This window comes from Papio anubis, chromosome 11 (assembly GCF_008728515.1).
Source record: "Papio anubis isolate 15944 chromosome 11, Panubis1.0, whole genome shotgun sequence".
Lineage (NCBI taxonomy): Eukaryota > Metazoa > Chordata > Mammalia > Primates > Cercopithecidae > Papio > Papio anubis.
In genome coordinates, this window is record NC_044986.1 from 111,046,027 (window position 1) to 111,065,258 (window position 19,232).

The 19,232-nt window shown below is 44.6% G+C and overlaps 1 protein-coding gene across 9 annotated transcripts in view; it reads left to right on the forward strand.

Moving 5' to 3' along the window:
• The window catches only part of DCLRE1C (DNA cross-link repair 1C), a 49,878-nt gene that overhangs the window by 3,909 nt on the left and 26,737 nt on the right, over nucleotides 1-19,232 (forward strand). For 2 of the 9 annotated variants that reach the window (XM_021942949.2, NM_001252422.1), the window contains exons 2-9: nucleotides 1,166-1,217; nucleotides 5,028-5,112; nucleotides 10,696-10,755; nucleotides 13,979-14,034; nucleotides 15,047-15,148; nucleotides 15,878-15,950; nucleotides 16,133-16,273; nucleotides 17,548-17,649. In XM_021942949.2, the coding sequence (XP_021798641.1) occupies nucleotides 1,166-1,217; nucleotides 5,028-5,112; nucleotides 10,696-10,755; nucleotides 13,979-14,034; nucleotides 15,047-15,148; nucleotides 15,878-15,950; nucleotides 16,133-16,273; nucleotides 17,548-17,649 (671 nt within the window). Of the gene's footprint in view, nucleotides 1-1,165; nucleotides 1,218-2,645; nucleotides 2,726-5,027; nucleotides 5,113-10,695; nucleotides 10,756-13,978; nucleotides 14,035-15,046; nucleotides 15,149-15,877; nucleotides 15,951-16,132; nucleotides 16,274-17,547; nucleotides 17,650-19,232 lie in introns of those variants that run through there. The other 7 variants (XM_009214013.4, XM_021942951.2, XM_021942954.2 and 4 more) reach the window with 7 other exon arrangements.

Here is a 19,232-nt window from a genome sequence, read left to right on the forward strand (position 1 = left end):
CACCGCAACCTCTGCCTTCCGGGTTCAAGCAATTCTCCTATCTCAGCCTCCCAAGTAGCTGGGATTACAGTCATGCACCAGCATGCCCGGCTAATTTTGTATTTTTAGTAGAGACAGGGTATCTCCATATTGGTCATGCTGGTCTCGAACTCATGACCTCAGGTGATCCGCCTGCCTCGGCCTCCCAAAGTGCTGGGGTTACAGGCGTGAGCCACCGCACCTGTCTGTTTGTTTTTGAGATGAAGTCTCACTCTGTTGCCCAGGCTGAAGTGCAGTGGTATGATCTTGGCTCACTGCAACCTCCACCTCCCATATTCAAGTGATTCTCCTGCCTCAGCCTCCCAAGTAGCTGGGATTATAGGTGTGTGCTACTATGCATGGCTAGTTTTTGTATTTTTAGTAGAGATGGGGTTTCACCATGTTGGCCAGGTTGGTCTCGAACTTCTGACCTCAGGTGATCCACCTGTCTTGGCCTCCCAAAGTGCTGGGATTACAGGTGTGAGCTACCGTGTCCAGCTGGTTTAGCTAAACAATTTAGAGCTGTTTGATCATTGTTGTCTAGGCCTTTACTTGCTAAAGATTCAGAATATACTGGAATGCATGATATGCTGAATGTAATGGTCTAATTGCTACCTTTCTGTTGTCTGTGTCTGTTAATGTGGAGGGCTGTGGAGCAAGTCTTCATGGATAGTAATACTCTCCTTTGAATCCATCACAGTAGGATGAGAAGATGACAATACACTTATTCTGAGCCTGAGTGATTTCCTAGCAGATTCCATGGACACGAGCTTGAATTTCTAGATAGACTGATTTAAGTGGCAGGAAGTGAATGGGTTACATAGAGCGTGGCTCGAAGTGGAGGGCTAGAAGCAGTTCTCATTCTTCTGTGGCTTCCCAGAGTGATTTAAAGTCTGGCCTATGATGCAGGGAATCACTCTCCTTTTAAATAGATTTGGATGGCTCAGAAATGGGCAGCCCGTCCTGTTCTGAAAAGGATTCTTCACTTGCAGAAGAAAGAGTCCATAGCCCATGTGATTCAATTCTTATAAAAGCAAACCTCGTGGGTTTTCTCTTGAAGCTGAAATAGAAGACAACTGTTTCCCTTGGGCTAAGGAATCCTCTGGAAAAAGAACATATTGATGAGTGTTGGTTCTTTTGTTTTTAGATCACATGAAAGGATTAAGAGCCCCTACCTTGAAAAGAAGGTTGGAGTGCAGGTAATTTATTTTGCTACTTATTTGTGTGTGTGTATGTTTTTAAGCAAACATTTTAATTGAGATAACAACTGTACAGAAAAGTACATACATCCAAGCATATAGTCATTTACAAAGTGAACGCATCTGTGTAGCTTCACTCAGATTAAGAAACAGGACAGTACCAATATCCCAGACCCCTCCTACCTCCTCCCAAAGGTAACCTCTATTCTGACTTTTGTCATCATGGGTTAGCTTTGGCTGTTTGTGAACTTGAGATATATATATATATATATATATGTATATTCCTACCAAATACACTGCTTAAAAAAAAACCAGAGAGGGAGTTTTGCTATGTCGCCCAGGCTGGTCTTGAACTCCTGGCCTCAAGTGATCCTCCTGCCCCAGTCTCCCAAAGGGCTGGCATTATAGATGTGAGCCACTGGCACTTGGTCCCAAATAGACCCTTTTATAATTGTTTTACTTTACTTAACATTGTATTTGTGTGATTTATCTATGCCGCTGGGTACAGCAATAACTCATTCCGTATTATTTCTGTAAGAGTATATGAGAGAGAATGGCTGTTCCATTGTAAAGGATCATATAATACTGGATTTTTTTCTTAAAGCTGAACTATTAGATGTTTTTCTTGCAGCCATTGGCTATATCTAAATTCCCAATTCTCAAGATACATATTTGAAAAGGGCCAGTGGATGTCAGACTTTTCTGCTCATTGATAGCAATAGTCTGTCTTCTTGATAATGATAGCCAATATTTACTGAATACTTACTGTATCTGGGGACTGTGTATTTCTCAGTTCAACAATTTTTTTTTTTTTTTGTAGAGACAGAGTTTTACCATGTTGCCCAGGCTGGTCGTTAACTCCTGGCTTCAAGTGATCCTCTCATCTTGGCGTCCCAAAGCACTGGGATTATAGGCATGAGCCTTTGCGCCTGGCCAATAATTTTTTATTATTTTATTTCTATTTATTTATTGACTTTTGCGACAGGGTCTCACTCTTGTCGCCCAGGCTGGAGTGCAGTGGCACGATCTTAGCTCACTGCAACTTCTGCCTCCTGGATTCAAGTGATTCTTTTGCCTCAGCTACCCGAGTAGCTGGGATTAAAGGCACCCGCCACCACACCCGGCTACTTTCTGTATTTTTGGTAGAGAGGGGTTTTACCGTGTTGGCCAGGCTGGTCTTGAACTCCTGATCTCAAGTGATCTGCCTGCCTTAGCCTCCCAAAGTGTTGGGATTACAGGCATGAGCCACCACTCCTGGCCTCAATAATTTTTTCTGGTTGCCTGTGACGTGTCGGGCATTGTACTGGAGGTGGAGAATGCATTAGCGAGCCACACAGATGCAAGGCTCTGCCCTCTTGCACTTGACATTTTCATTAGAGCTTCTTGATAACCTTTTGAATAGATACTACTATTATTTCTATTTTACAGGATACTGAGGAACCAGAGAGGTTAAATTAGTTGCCCAATGTCACACAGCCAGTAAGTGGCAGGACCAGGATTCCAGCCAGGTCTGTCTGATTGTAGAGCCTATGTATCAGTCATCCGCTGCTGTGTAACAAATTACTTCAAGATGGAGTGACTTAGCACTGATCATGTCTTACTGCTCAGTTTCTGTGGGTCAGGGATTGACAGGGTAGAGCAGGGATGGTTTCCCAGCCCAGGTATCAAACATCAGTGAGCAGAGTCTTCAGATAATGTCAGCCCCGTAAGATCTGAAGATTCCCTTATCCATGTCTTTTGATACCTGGGCTGGGAAGACTCACATAGCTAGGGACTAGAACTGTTTGGCGTGTCTTTTTTGTTTTTTGAAACAGAGCCTCACTTTGTTGCCCAGGTTGGAGTACAGTGGCATGATGTTGGCTCACTGCAATCTCTGCCTCCCAGGTTCAAGCAGTTCTCCTGCCTCGGCCTCCCAAGCAGCTAGAAGTACAGACACGTGCCGTCAAGCCCAAATAATTTTTGTATTTTTAGTAGAGATGAGGTTTCACCATGTTGGTCAGGCTGGTCTCGAACTCCTGACTTGAAGTGATCTGTCCGCCTTGGCCTCCCAAAGTGCTGGGATTACAGGTGTGAGGCATCTCTATCTCTAAAAGTCTCTTTAGGCCAGGCATGGTGGTTTAGGCTTATAATCCCAGCACTTTGGGAAGCCGAGGTGGGAGGATGACCTGAGCCTAGGAGTTTGAAACCATCCTGGGCAACATAGGGAGATCTTTTCTCTACAGAAAATATGAAAAATTAGCCAGGTGTGGTGGCGTGTGCTGTAGTCCCAGGTGCTCAGGCTGCTGAGGTGGGCGGATTGCTTGCATTGCAGCCTGGGTGACAGTAAGCTCCCCTCCCCCTAAAAAAATCTCTTTAGTGTGAGTCCATCAGGATAGCCAGACGTGTTAAATGGAGACTCAGGGTTTAAAAGTGTATGTCCTATGAGAGAGCCTGGAGGAAGTCATATTGCTTGGCGATCTAACCTCAAAACCCATGAGATTACTTCCACCACATTCTGTGGTGAAGGTAATTACAGAAAATTGCCCAGGTTCGAGGGGAGGGAACATAGACCTCTCTGGTCAGTGGAGGAATTTTAGTATCTATTTTGTAAGGAGAGCATGTACGGATGGGGTATATCGTTGTGTGGCCATCTTTGGAAAATACAATCTACCTTCGACTATATTCCTAACCTCTAAATGATAGCGTTAAGTTTTAAAAGTTTATTATGGGCTGGGCGTGGTGGTTCATGCCTGTAATCCCATCACTTTGGGAGGCTGAGGTGGGTGGATCAGTAGAGGTCAGGGTATCAAGACCAGCCTGGCCAACGCGGTGAAACCCCGTTTCTATTAAAAATACAAAAAGTTAGCTGGGCGTAGTGGCGTGCATGTCGTCCTAGCTACTCGGGAGGCTAAGGCAGGAGAATCGCTTGAACCCAGGAGGCAGAAGGTTGCAGTGAGCCGAAATCGCGCCACTGCACTCTAGCCTGGGTGATGGATCAAGACTCCGTCTCAAAAAAAAAAAAAAAAAAAAAAGTTTATTATGAAATTAATTTCTGTTTATTACAAAAAAAAAGAATAGGCTGGGTGCAGTGGCTCTCCCTGTAATCCCATCATGTTGGGAGACCGAGGTGGGCGGATCACCCGAGGTGAGGAGTTCGAGACCAGCCTGGCCAATATGGTGAAACCCCATCTCTACAAAAAAAATTAGTCGGGCATCATGGCGCGCGCCTGTAATCCCATCTATTGTGGAGGCTGAGGCAGGAGAATCGCTTGAACCTGGGAGGTGGAGGTTGCAGTGAGCCGAGATCACGCCATTGCAGTTGCACTCCGGCCTGGGTGACAGAGCGAGACTCCGTCTCAAAAAATAAATAAATAAATAAACTTATACAGTAAAAAGCAGAAGTTTCTGTTCCCAACACACCTTTTCCAGAGGTAGTGTAACGTGTGGCAGTATCTTTCCAGACACACCTGATCATATACAAGTGTGTATTTCCAAGTAACAGTGCTGAGGGACCGCTCTTGGAGGTAGTCCAGAGACACCGTATTTCCACCCCCACCTTGTGCTCTCGATGGCACTGAAATGGTGGGCATAGGTATGTTGGAGTGACTCTAACAGATTCTGTGCCAGCGTAATTTCTGAACTATTAGATGTATGATGAAATAGATTTCATCACCATGCCTGGCTAATATTTGTGTTTTTAGTAGGAATGGGGTTTCACCATGTTGGTCAGGCTGGTCTCAAATGAAATTATTAGATGTATGATGAAATAGATTAGTCACCAAGATGGCTCATATTGGATTGTACTGAAAGTTTTTTCTTTTTTCCTTTCAGCTTGAAGGTTTATCTATACTGTTCACCTGTGACTAAGGAGTTGTTGTTAACTAGCCCGAAATACAGATTTTGGGAGAAACGAATTGTAAGTTTTATTTTTTGAATAACTTAATTTTTTTTAAGTGGGAAGTATTTTTAGAGGTAGATTGACAAAAACATTGCCTCAGTTTGTCATATAGTGCAGTTACCCACATCAATTAGAATATTGAGTCTCTGGCCGGAAGGGTGGCTTACACCTGTAATCCCAGCACTTTGGGAGGCCTTGGCGGGCGGATCATGTGAGGTCAGGAGTTCATGATCAGCCTGGCCAACATGGTGAAACCCTGTCTCTACTAAAAATAAAAAATTTGGCCAGGTGTGGTAGCACACACCTGTAGTCCCAGCTACTCAGGAGGCCGAGGCAGGGTAATTGCTTGAACCCAGGAAGCAATGGTTGCGTTGAGCCGAGATCACACCACTGCACTCCAGCCTGGGCGACAAAGCGAGACTCCGTCTCAAAAAAAAAAAAAAAAAAAAAATTAAGTCTGTTGGCATTGAGCAGTATGGTAGAAGTCAACATTTGGTGGTTGTTAATATGTTTTCTTTGTTCCTCAAGAGTGAGATCTAGGTCTTTAGTTTTGTTTCTTTAATCTCATTGACCCTCTTGCTAAGATGCATTTTAATATTTTCTTTTCTTTTTTTTTGAGATGGAGTCTCACTCTATTGCCCAGGCTGGAGTGCAGTGGCTCAGACTCGGCTCACTGCAACCTCCGCCTCCTGGGTTCAGGCAATTCTCCTGCCTCAGCCTCCCGAGTAGCTGGGATTGCAGAATTCCGCCACTATGCCCAGCTAATATTTGTGTTTTTAGTAGGGACGGGGTTTCACCATGTTGGTCAGGCTGCTCTCAAACTCCTGACTTCAGGTGATCCACCCACCTTAGCCTCCCAAAGTTTTGGAATTACAGGTGTGAGCCACCACACCTGGCCACATTTTAATATTTTAGAGTGTAAAGTGTTCATTAACATAGTTGCTAAATCCTTTTATTTAAATTGTGGGATAGAACAAGAAAAATAAACATAAATTACAGGCTATAATAAGGAAGGGATGACAGCTAGAAGAATACAGATAGAATGGGTAACTTTCGGCCTGGCAGAATAGAACGCATCTGTCCAAGTAGTCAAGGGGAATCAAGGGGAGAAAAAAGTCTAGTGCACAGAAAATGCAAAGAAGGCAGAAAAAGTGTGATTGTAACAGTGATTACTATATATAGGAGAGAATTTAATTCTATCTTTGATCAAAAGACAAATTCTCAGTTTAAGTTAAAAAAATTAGACAAATCCGGCTGAACCCAGTGGCTCATGCTTGTAATCCCAGCACTTTGGGAGGCCGTAGTAGGCGGATCACCTGAGGTCAGTTGGAGACCAGCCTGGCCAACAGGGCAAAACCCCATGTCTACTAAAAATACAAAAAATTGGGCGTGGTGGGGACTGTGCCTGTAATCCCAGCTCCTTGGGATGCTGAAGCAGGAGAATCGCTTGAACCCGGGAGGTGGAAGTTGCAGTGAGCCGAGATTATGCCCCTGCACTCCAGCCTGGGTGGCAGAGCGAGACTCCATCTTCAAAAACAAACAAAAAAATTAGACAGATTCGTCAGTATTAGTCTACAAGAGACATAGATAAAACAGAAGGATAAATACGGGTTGAAATTTGAAATTTGGGGGGAAGAAAAAGGGAAAAAATTACTAACCAATTAGAAGACAAAAATGTCAGAGTGGCAGTTTTTAATACCAGAAAGTAGACTGGAAGGCAAAGAAAGATAAGGTTTGAAGAGGGTGTTACTGTTAAAAGGAACCGTGGGTCATACGGACGTATGTGCAGTTGACAAAATAACCTCCAACTGAAGTAGAAAGTGAGAGAATCTGTCACCCAGTGCTTGATCTGAGGAGAACCACAATGAGTTAACAGAATGTGGGTTCGTTATGTGGATTAGGTCTTAAATCGTTGTGGGAGTTGGCAGAGCAGTTTGTCCCAGTGTCACGAAGAGTCTGTTTACTATTTTTTTTTTTTTTTTGAGATAGTTGCACCCTGTTCCCCAGGCTGGAGTGCAGTGGTGTGATCTCAGCTCACTGCAAACTCCGCCTAATGAGTTCAAGCAATTCTCGCTGCCTCGGCCTCCCTAGTAGCTGGGATTCCAGGCCTGAACCACCATGCCTGGCTAATTTTTGTATTTTTTAGAAGAGATGGGGTTTCGCCATGTTGTCGAGACTGGTCTTGAACTCCTGACCTCAGGTAATTCTCCCACCTCGGCCTCCCAAAGTTCTGGGATTACAGGTGTGAGCCACTGTGCCAGGCCTCTGTTTGCTCTTAAACTGCTTACAGCCAGTGCCTCCCTCCTGCCCACATTTGGGCAAGCTGACAAAAAGGCCACGCCTGCCTCGGCACCGAGGTGAAGTTCAAACCAGGCAAGTCCAGGCCCACCCCACGCCACAGTGGAAACCAGGGCTCATTGCTCCTACTTTCTCTCAAGCCACAGGAAACATTTCTGTCCCCAGCTCAGGGACTGCGCTGCCCTCCCCGAAAGTCCTGCGATGTGACTGAAGTTTTCTTCTTATTCTCTGCCGTGTGTGTGCTCGCGTGTGTGTATGTGCATGCGTGTGTGAGTATGCACACACACAGTGTGTGCACGTGTGTTTGTGTGCATGGTATCATCCACCTCAACGTCTGACCTTTGATTGGGAAGGGGATTTGTCCTCCCTCTGCAGAGCAGTCACAGCAGCAAGGCTGTTCCTGTTGTTTCTGGCATTCAGATTGAAGTTGCTACAGGTCAGCCTGGCCAGCAGTCAGGAAGGAAAGCTGGAAGCGAAGCGGAGGGGAGCAGAGACAAACTGGAAGGCAGAATGGCCCACTAGAGCCCAGCAGGACAGACCAAAACCCACTTCTGCCTCTCACTTCCTCCGGCCTCAACAGTGCTGGTCTCCCGCTTTGGCTCTGAGGCACATGCACCTTCCCCAGGACTCGGAGGCGCTGCACACAGGCACCCAGCAGAAGCTGGTGTTGCTGCGGCGCTGCCCCAGTCTCTGAGTTAAGTCAGAAGGTCAACAATGTTCATGAGCTGTTACCATTTCTGGTGCCCTTCAGAGCATTAAAAAAAGCCTGCTAGTTCACATCTGCCTTCCGAGTGTTTACTGTGGGCAACAACATGGATAGGGGTTCTAGGAAATAGTTCCAGCTTAGATGAGTTGACATAGTACAAACAAGGCCACTGCAGAATCAGGGCGAGAAATAGGAAATCAACAGTTGTCACTAGAGAGCTTAACATGTCCCTCCCAGATGCTGAAAGGAGGAGGAGACAGGAAATAAGATGCAGAAAATTTGTAAATGTGGACTAACAGAACTTTAAAGGCAAGGAAGAAAATCGTATTTTTTGGGGGTGCTCATGACATTTACAAAAACTAACCATGTACTGTGTCACGAAAGAATACAATGATGTTGGAGATCAGAAACAAAGGGACAGCTAAAATCTTCCCATACACGTGGAAACTAAATGCATACAATAACTGACCGTTTGGTTAAAAAGGAAATTGTACAATAAAGAAAACATACAATATGTAGAACTGGCCAGGCGCGGTGGCTCACGCCTGTAATCCCAGCACTTTGGGAGGCCGAGGTGGGCAGATCACGAGGTCAGGAGATTGAGACCATCCTGGCTAACACGGTGAAACCCCTTCTCCACTAAAAATACAAAAAATTAGCCTAGCCTGTTGGCGGGCTCCTGTAGTCCCAGCTACTCTGGAGGCTGAGGCAGGAGAATGGCGTGAACCTGGGAGGCGGAACTTGCAGTGAGCCAAGATCGCGCCACTGCACTCCAGCCTGGGCGACAGAGACTGTCTCAAAACAAACAAACAAACAAACAAAAAAACTATACAACGTGTAGAACTGATATAGCTAGGCTTGGGGGCTCACGTGTGTAGTCCTAGCACTTCAGGAGGCCAAGGTGGGACAATTGTGTGAGTCCAGGAGTTCGAAACCAGCCTGGGCAATACCACAAAATCGCATGTCTACAAAAAAAAAAAAAAAAAACCCTTAAAAATTAGCCTGGTATTAGTACTGCGTGCCTGCAGTCCCAGCCACTCAGAAGGCTGAGGCAGAAAAATCACTTGAGCCCCGAAGTTTGAGGCTATAGTGAGCTGTGATTGCGCCATTGCACTCCAGACTGGCTAACACAGTGAGAGCCTGTCTCAAAAATAAATAAAGGAGCTGATGGACAATGGAAACGTATGTCAGAATGTGTGGAACACAGTTAAATTTGTCCTTGAAGAGAAATTGATAGCATTAAATAGATATATTAGAAAAGAGGCTGGGCGCAGTGGCTCACACCTGTAATCCCAGTGCTTTGGGAGGTTAAGGCGGGGGGATCACCTGAAGTCAGGAGTTTGAGACCACTCTGGCCAATATGATGAAACCCCATCTCTACTACAAAACATTAGCCAGGCATGGTGGTGGGTGCCTGTAGTCCCAGCTGCTCAGGAGGGTGAAGCTGGAGAATTGCTTGAACCTGGGAGGCAGAGGTTGCAGCGAGCTGAGGTCATGCCACTGCACCCCAGCCTGGGTGACAGAGCGAGACCCTATCTCAAAAGGAATAAATGGGGAAAAAGCCATTTCATACATGAAAATGTAGGAATCCTCATAAAGATGGTAACTGAATCTGGCAGTATTAAATAGCACATCTAATAAGATGTTTTATTCCAGAAATGCAAAAATATTTTAACACCCAAACCTTAGACACTGTAAGTTTTAGGACATTAGTGGACTAAAAAGATGAAAAATCACATTCATCTATTCATCAGATACTTACTGAATGCCTCTTATGTGCTAGTAGTCTCTGTTCTGATGACAGGGGAAATGTATCAGGGAGCATTCTGTAGCACTTAGAACCAGTGCATGAGGCTGGGTGCAGTGGCTCACGCCTGTAATCCCAGTACTATGCAAAGCTGAGGCGGGTGATCCTGAGGTCAGGAACTCAATCCTCAGGTGATCCTGAGGTCAGGAGTTCGAGACCAGCCTGGCCAACATGGCAAAACCCTGTCTCTACTAAAAATACAAAAAATCAGCCTTGCGTAGTAGCGGGTGCCTGTCATCCCAGCTACCTGGGAGACTGAGGCAGGAGAATCGCATGAACCTGGGAGGCGGTGGTTGCAGTGAGCTGAGACCACACCACTGCACTCCAGCCTGGGTGACAAAACGAGACTCTGTCTGAGAAACAACAACAACAAAAAACAGTGTATGAAGTGTCCATGTCATGGACTCATGCAGACTGTGTTCTGAGGCACAAAACTTAGCACACATGACCACGTTTTTACAAAGACTCAAAATTCAGAGGGAGAGGGGAATGGGAGTGGTAGGGATGGGAAGATGGAGGAAAAAATAATTCATGGAAATAGAATTGTGTCAGAGAATTATATGCATTTACAAGGCATTTACTACATATTGCCAAATCTGCCTCAAGACAGGTATTATTTTGGCTTTACAATTTTTTTGTAACTGTTAAAATGTTTATTACAGTGTAATCAGAATTGTTTATATAGAGAGTCTGAAAGTTCTCTTTGCCCCGTTTCTGTGTTTCAGATAGCAAGGGCATATAAAGCCATGAAAAACTGGTATATACATGGTCTCTTATTTTATTTTTATAGATATCTATTGAAATCGAGACTCCTACCCAGATATCTTTAGTGGATGAAGCATCAGGAGAGGTAACTAAATATTAAATATTGATTTAAAAAATAGTGCTAAAATGATTGTTTATCTTTCTCTTTGATTTTGTAGTCAGATGCTCTCCCCCTCAGCTATGCCCTCAATCTTTCTCTTTGATTTTGAAAGCTTATGTAACCATAAATAAAAATCTAATAATTGAGTGGGGTTTTAGGGGCAAAAAAATCCATTTGAGATTGTGTCACTCCATTTGGGCTGGACTCACAAAACTACCATAGACTGAGTGGCTTATACAATAGACACTTGTCACTGAAGGTTCTAGAGACTGGAAATCCAAGATCCAGTCTCCAGCAGATTTCATGTCTGGTGTGAGGGCTCATTTCCTGGTTCTTTTTTTTTTTTTTTGAGACGGAGTCTCACTGTCACCCAGGCTGGAATGCAGTGGCGTGATCTTGGCTAACTGCAACCTCCACCTCCTGAGTTCAAGCGATTCTCCTGCCTCAGCCTCTCTAGTAGCTGGGATTACAGGCGCCTGCCACCACGACCAGAGCCCAGCTAATTATTATATTTTTAGTCGAGAGGGGGTTTCACCATGTTGGCCAGACTCGTCTTGAACTCCTGACCTCAAGTGATCCACCTGCATTGGCCTCCCAAAGTGCTGGGATGACAGGCGTGAGTCACTGTGCCTGGTCACTTCCTGGTTCTTAGATGCTGTCTTTTCCCTGTGTCCTTCCAAGGTAAAGGGGCAAACGAGCTCCCTGGGCGTCTTTTATAAGGGCACTGATGTCATTCACAAGGCTTATATGCGCAACAACTAATCACCTCCCAGAGGCCTGCTAATAAAACCACTTTGGGGGTTAGGATTTCAACATAGGACTTTTGGGGAGGGACATGAACATTCAGTCCTTAACAGTGATATATTTATTTCCCATGTTGTAAAGGATTGGGCATGGCTTATTTTTTGTCACATTTATTCCTTATTACATGCTAATGATGGGAACCCTGGTGTTGATATTACTACATGATGTTATTGTCACATTTACTGTGTTTTATAATGTTCAGAATTTAAAATGGTGATTAATATTTTTGCAGCAAATTCATGTATATTGTACTTTTTTTCTGATTCCTTATTCAGAAACGGGGCACTGCCAAGTGGGAAAAATTTATTTTTCATCATTAAATTTTGAAGTAGTACTTTTGTGAATGTATGGTTTGAATAAGTAGGACTATAGACATACCCCCCCACCCCTTTTTTTTTAAAACCTTACAGCTGGTAGGTATTTTCCTATTTTGGTTAATACTGGTTTTGTAGCTTGATTATAGCACACTGCTTTGCCATGTTTAACTTAGAGGGTGTCTTGTGTTGTTTGAGTATGATCTGAACAGAAACTGACTTTTTCAGGTATTTTCTTCTTTGGAGAAGATCAGACAGTTGAAGTTGAGGTATTCCTCCCATCAAATTATCCTGAGGGAGGACCACAGAGCCACTTTAGGGAGGATTAAAAAGGAAAAAACAAGAAATAAAGGATAGGTGAACCTTTGTAAATGCCATCCTGGACTCTGCAAACTGCTTTTCCGAGGAATACTGTGATTGGTTTGTGGCCTTGTCACAATCAGGGATATTGGTGAAAGGCATTCCCTAAAGCTGGGGGCCGACAGCAGGCAGACTTTTGAGCAGTCTTGCCCCCACTTTGATTTTTTATGTTTCTTTGTGTGTGCCATGACTTTTGTGCATTGTTTATCCAGCTCCAACCAGGGGGAGACCCATTTGAAAGGGTCCTCGAGAATGAATGGAGACTTCCGTGAGGAGTCACTGTCACCGCGCAGTGACCTGGTGTGTGCAGAGCTCTCCCCACTTACTGATGGCTGGAGAGGCAGTAGTGCCCATAGGTCTTGCCCTTGCCAAACAGTATGACATGCAGTGTGAATCAGGACCAGGCCTCGTCCAAGCTTTTAAAGGTTTTTTTTTTTTTGAGACTGAGCCTCACTCTGTCGCCCAGGCTGGAGTGCAGTAGGGCCATCTTGGCTCACTGTAACCTCCACCTCCTGGGTTCAAGCGATTTCTCTTGCCTCAGCCTCCTGAGTAGCTGGGATTACAGGTGCCCACCACCACGCCCAGCTAATTTTTGTATTTTTAGTAGACACAGGGTTTCACCGTGTTGGCCAGACTGGTCTTGAACTCCTGACCTCAAGGGATTTGCTCACCTCGGCCTCCCAAAGTATTGGAATTACAGGCGTGAGCCACCGCACCTGGCTCAGGCTTTAAAAATCGTTCAAAAGTGGCCGGGTGTGGTGGCTCTCACCTGTAATCCCAGCACTTTGGGAGGCCAAGGCGGACATATCACTTGAGGTCAAGAGTTCAAGACTAGCCTGACGAATATGGTGAAACCCCATCTCTACTAAAAATACAAAAAATTAGCCAAGCGTGATGGCAGGCGCCTATAATCCCAGCCACTGGGGAGGCTGAGGCAGAAGAATTGCTTGAACCCAGGAGGCGGAGGTTGCAGTGAGCCAGGATCACGCTATTGGACTCCAGCCTGGGCGACAGAGTGAGACTCCATCTCAAAAAAAAAAAAAAAAAAATTAAATAGCTTTATTCAGATAGAAGTCAAAGTCACAGAATTGTGTATCCATCACCATAGTCAATTTCAGAATATTTTCAGCACCCCAAGGGAGAAAGCCTGTACCGATTGCAATCCCTCCCTATTCTTCCCCAAGCCCCTGGCAACCACTACTGTATTCAACTCTCTGTCTCCATGGGTTCACCTAATCTGAATATTTCATATGAGTGGAATCATACAACATGTGTTCATTTCATATCTGACTTCTTTCACCAACGATGTTTTCAAGGGTCATCCATGTTGTAGCATGTGTCAGTTCTTCTTATGGCCAAATAATATTTCATTGTATGACTAGACCACATTTTCCTGATTCATTCATCAGCTGATAGACATTTGAACTGGTTCCACCTTTTGACTAGTATGAAGAATGCTGCTCTGAACAGCCAGACACACATTTTTGTGTGGCCATCGGTTTTCACTTATGTTGCTTCTATAACTAGTGGTGAAATTGCTCAGTCCCATGGCAACTCTGTGGAGTGGACAAGGATTCCACTTGTTTCTAGGATTTGGAGAGTGAGGAAATTGGGAGAAAAGACACATTGTTAAAAGGTACATAAATGTGTTCTACGAAGGAGGGCTTTGTTGAGCTAGGTCCTAATGATAACTGCTTTCCATTACTTTTTTTCCTTTATTTTCTTTTTAGAAGGAAGAGATTGTTGTGACTCTCTTACCAGCTGGTCACTGCCCGGGATCAGTTATGTAAGGGGACTCATTTATTTTGTCATTTTATTATATGTAGATACATATTGTATTTGTAGAAATACATTTTTAGGGTCTAAAATTAATAGGGGGCTGGGCGCATTGGCACATGTCTGTAATCCCAGTGCTTTGGGAGGCTGAGGCGGGAGGATTGCTTGAGTTTGGGATTGGAGGCTGCAGTGAGCCATGATCGCTTCAGTGTACTGCAGCCAGCGTGGCAGAGTGAGAGCCCGTCTTTTTTTTTTTTTTTTTTAAAACAAAGAAACAAAAAAGAAAGAAAGAAATAACACATATAGGGAGATTTGATTATTTTTCTAGCCATTTAAAACACATTTGTTCCCAGATTGAACTAGGGGGACAGAGGGGAGATCAGATTTGAAACATTTCTTATAAAATGGAAGTCTTCATGGCCAGGTGTGGTGGCTCACACCTGTAATCCCAGCACTTTGGGAGGCTGTGGCAGGTGAAACCCTGTCTCTACAAAAACTATAAACATTAGCTGGGTGTGGTGGCACACCCCTGTAGTCCCAGCTACTGGGGAGGCTGAGGCAGAGAATTGCTTGAGCCCAGGAGGCGGAAGTTGCAGTGAGCCAAGATTGCGCCACTGCATTCCAGCCTGGGGTCAGAGCAAGACTCTTGTCTCAAAATAAATATAAAAATAAAAATAAATAAATGGAAGTCTTCAGCAGCTGTTTCCCCAGTGACCTTGTATTTTATCATCACATGTATTTCTCCATGAGCAAGAATGATCTCAACTTATAATTGAAAGTGCTAACATATCACAGGGAACATCTATTACAAACTGGGTAGCATCTCCACTCTGTTATTTTCTACCCGAGGGAAGAGGTAACAGCTAAGTGCCTGGTGTGATTCTAATTACCATGAGATTCCATTACCATTGTATTATAATGCATATGTTTGCAGGAAGCATTTACTATGCATCTCACATGTATTTGCTTTATTGGGATTTTACATGAGACTCAGAAGTCACTGGGATATATTTCTTTTTCAGGTTTTTATTTCAGGGCAATAATGGAACTGTCTTGTACACGGGAGACTTCAGATTGGCACAAGGAGAAGTTGCTAGAATGGAGCTTCTGCACTCGGGGGGCAGGTACTGGGCCTTGTATAGGCATTTTTTTTTTTTTTTTTTTTTGGTGAGACAGAGTCTTGCTCTGTCACCCAGGCTGGAGGGTAGTAGTGCAATCCTGGCTCACTGCAGCCTCTGCCTCCAGAGTTCAAGTGATTCTCCTGTCTCAGCCTCCCAAGTAGCTGAGATAACAGGTGTGCGCCACCATGCCCAGCTAATTTTGTATTTTTAATAGAGATGGAGTTTTGCCATGTTGGCCAGGCTGGTCTTGAACTCCTGACCTCAGGTGATCTGCCCACCTTGGCCTCCCAAAGTGCTGGGATTACAGGCATGAGCCACTGTGCCTGGCCCCTTGTACAGTTCTTGTGTGTGTGACTGAATAAAGTTTTGTTCTGGCCGGGTGTAGTGGCTCACACCTGTAATCCCAGCACTTTGGGAGGCTGAGGTGGGTGGATCACTTGAGACCAGAAGTTCAAGACCAGTCTGGTCAACATGGTGAAACCCCATCTCTACTAAAAAATATAAATATTAGCCAGGTGTGGTGGCGCACACCCGTGATCCCAGATACTTGGGAGGCTGAGGTGGGAGAATTGCTTGAACCCAGCAGGTGGAGGAGGTGGCAGTGAGCAGACCTGGTGCCACTGCACTTCAGCCTGGGCAACAGAGCGAGACTCCGTCTCAAAACACAAAAAAAGTTACACATAATTTATATCACATTGGATGGCTCACATCAATATTTTTTCTTCTTTGCAGAGTCAAGGACATCCAAAGTGTATATTTAGATACTACTTTCTGCGATCCGAGATTTTACCAAATTCCCAGTCGGGTAAGTCTGCCTGGAGGAACAGGGTTCTCATCTGGGTGTACTAGTGTTTTTAGTAGGCAGTTTGTAGGGTGACAGGTCAGATCCTAACTGTCCCCGTAGGCGTGAGTACCTGGGAATGTCGGGAAGGAAAAGGCTCTGTGAGGCTCTCCCCCTGTTAAATGTCTCTTTAAAATCCTGTCTAGGAGGAGTGTTTAAGTGGAATCTTAGAGCTGGTTCGAAGCTGGATCACTCGGAGCCCGTACCATGTTGTGTGGCTGAACTGCAAAGCGGCTTATGGCTATGAATATTTGTTCACCAACCTTAGTGAAGAATTAGGAGTCCAGGTACGGTGACTGTTCATTCTTTTTTTTTTTTTTGAGAGGGAATCTTGCTATGTCACCCAGGCTAGAGTGCAGTGACGTGATCTCAGCTCACTGCAACCTGCACCTCCTGGGTTCAAGCGATTCTACTGGCTCAGCCTCCTGAGTAGCTGGGATTATAGGCATGAGCCACCAAGCCTGGCTAATTTTTGTATTTTTAATAGAGATGGGGTTTTGCCATGTTGGCCAGGCTGGTCTTGAACTCCTGACCTCAAGTGATCCACCTGCTTCGGCCTCCCCAAGTGCTGGGATTATAGGCATGAGCCACTGCTCCCAGCCTGTTCATTCTTTTCTGTTGCTCCCTTCCATCCTCCCAGCTCACCTTTCCTCCTCCTCCTTGCCCCCAAATAACTGCAAACAGTGACAGATGGAAGCCGAGATCACGCCACTGCACTCCAGCCTGGGCGACAGAGCAAGACTCCGTCTCAAAAAAAAGAAATAAATTTGAACGAGGAGATACGGGAGTGGATTGTTTGCAGTACATGCTCATCTCTTGCATGTCATGTATATGCCTTTAAGGATAGATGATCCTTCATTTTTTTTTTTTTTTTTTTTTTTTTTTTGGACTGTCTTGCTCTGTTGCCCAGGCTGGAGTGCAGTGGCATGGTCTCAGTTCACTGCTACCTCTACCTCCTTCAAGTGATTCTCTTGCCTCAGCCTCCCGAGTAGCTTGGATTACAGGCCTGTGCCACCACACCTGGCTAATTTTTGTATTTTTAATAGAGATGGGGCTTCACCATGTTGGCCAGGCTGGTCTTGAACAACTGACCTCAAGTGATCCACCGACCTCCGCCTCCCAAAGTGCTGGGAATACAGGCATGAGCCCTGGCGCCTGGCCAAGGGTAGATGATTCTTGATTGTTTTTGTCTGTGTGGATTACTGCTTTATTCCCAGTATTTAGAATAAAGCTTGACACACAGTAGGTGTACAAGGAATATTAATTGAATTTCTTTTGACGGACCGAAGGACAGTATTAACATCATTAAATGACATCCCTGAGCAGAGTCTCCATAATTTTTCATTGCCATCAGTGATGGCAGTGATCCTGGCCAGTTGGCCTTGTGCCTGTTGACATCCTGGCAGAATACCAGAGCGTACTGAAATAGCCAAAAACGGCTTTTCAAGAAAGAAGAGAGGGTTAATTCACTAACTGGGTGTTTTGCCCTGAATGATTAACCTTGAACAATTTATAGGAAATACATTTCAAATAATTTGCATGTACATATTGTTTGCCTTAGGTTCATGTGAATAAGCTAGACATGTTTAGGAACATGCCTGACATCCTTCATCACCTCACAACGGACCGCAACACTCAGATCCATGCATGCCGGCATCCCAAGGTACGTGTGTAAGTGGTTCCTCTCGTATTGTTTGCGTAATCTGTGAGAAAGAAGAAAGGTCAGGACCTCCATTTATAGGCTCTTCGCTTTACAAATGTGAAACCTGAGGCTGCAATCCTAAGTTGTTAGCTCAAGGTCATGTAACTGTACATTACCATATTCCATGACCATACTTGTCATCATTAGTAAATAGCCACAGATCTTTATAGTTTTCTTTTTTTTTTTTTTTTTTTGAGACGGAGTCTCCCTCTGTCGCCCAGGCTGGAGTCCAGTGGTGTGATCTCGGTTCACTGCACGCTCTGCCTCCCGAGTTCACACCATCCTCCTGCCTCAGCTTCCTGAGTAGCTGGGACTACAGGCGCCCGCCACCACGCCCAGCTAATTTTTTGTTATTTTTAGTAGAGACAGGGTTTCACCGTGTTAGCCAGGATGGTCTCGATCTCCTGACCTCGTGATCCGCCCGCCTCGGCCTCCCAAAGTGCTGGGATCTTTATAGTTTTCTAATGGAATCTATTCATACACATTTGATAATTCAAATTTATTTGTAATGAAATCAGTAATATGTTATAGCTTATAATTAAACATTTGTGCTATTTATGTATGTATTTATATATTTTGAGACATTCTCACTCTGTTGCCCAGACTGGAGTGCAGTGGCTCACTCTTGGCTCACTGCAGCCTCCGCCTCCTAGGTTTAAATGATTCTCCTGCCTCGGCCTCCTATGTAGCTGGGATTACAGGCATGCACCAGTAAGCTTGGCTAATTTTTGTATTTTTAGTAGAGACGGGGTTTTGCCATGTTGGCCAGGCTGGTCTTGAACTCCTGATCTCAAGTGATCTGCTCTCCTTGGCCTTCTAGAGTGTGGGGATTACAGGCGTGAGCCACTGTGCCCATCCTGTGCTGCTTATTTTTGAGACTCATGACATGAGCATGTTTATAAATTTTTTCTTCTACTTGTTTCAGATAAATATCTAGACATAAGTTTTTTCACACTTTAAAATCGTTTCGTGTCTTGATGGTCCTATTTCAAATGGATGTTTCCAGTGTCTTTGCAAGTCACATGTCATTTGTTGTCTTTTTTGTTTTTTCTTTTTTTTTTTTTTGAGATAAGAGTCTCACTCTGTCACCCAGGGTGGAGTGCAGTGGCACCATCTCGGCTCACTGCAACCTCCGCCTCCCAGATTCAAGCAATTCTCTTGCCTCAGCCTCCCGAGTCCCGAGTAGCTGAGATTAGAGGCTTCCGCCACCACACCCAGCTAATTTTTGTATTTTTAGTAGAGACGGAGTTTCACCATGTTGGCCAGGCTGTTCTCAAACTCCTAACCTCGTGACTACCCACCTTAGCCTCCCAAAGTGCGGGATTACAGGCATGAGCCACCACGCCTGGCCTCATTTGTTTTCTAATGCCAACACAAAACATCCTTCTCTTGTCAAACGCTGAGTACAAGACTTTCATTTTGAATTTGCTTTAAAAAATGTTGTTTCAATTACAGTTATTAAGGCTAATTAGTGATCTTTAAATGTAGTGGTTTGAGTGATCATTATTTTTCTCTAAATTTTAAAATACCTTAGCATTAAATCC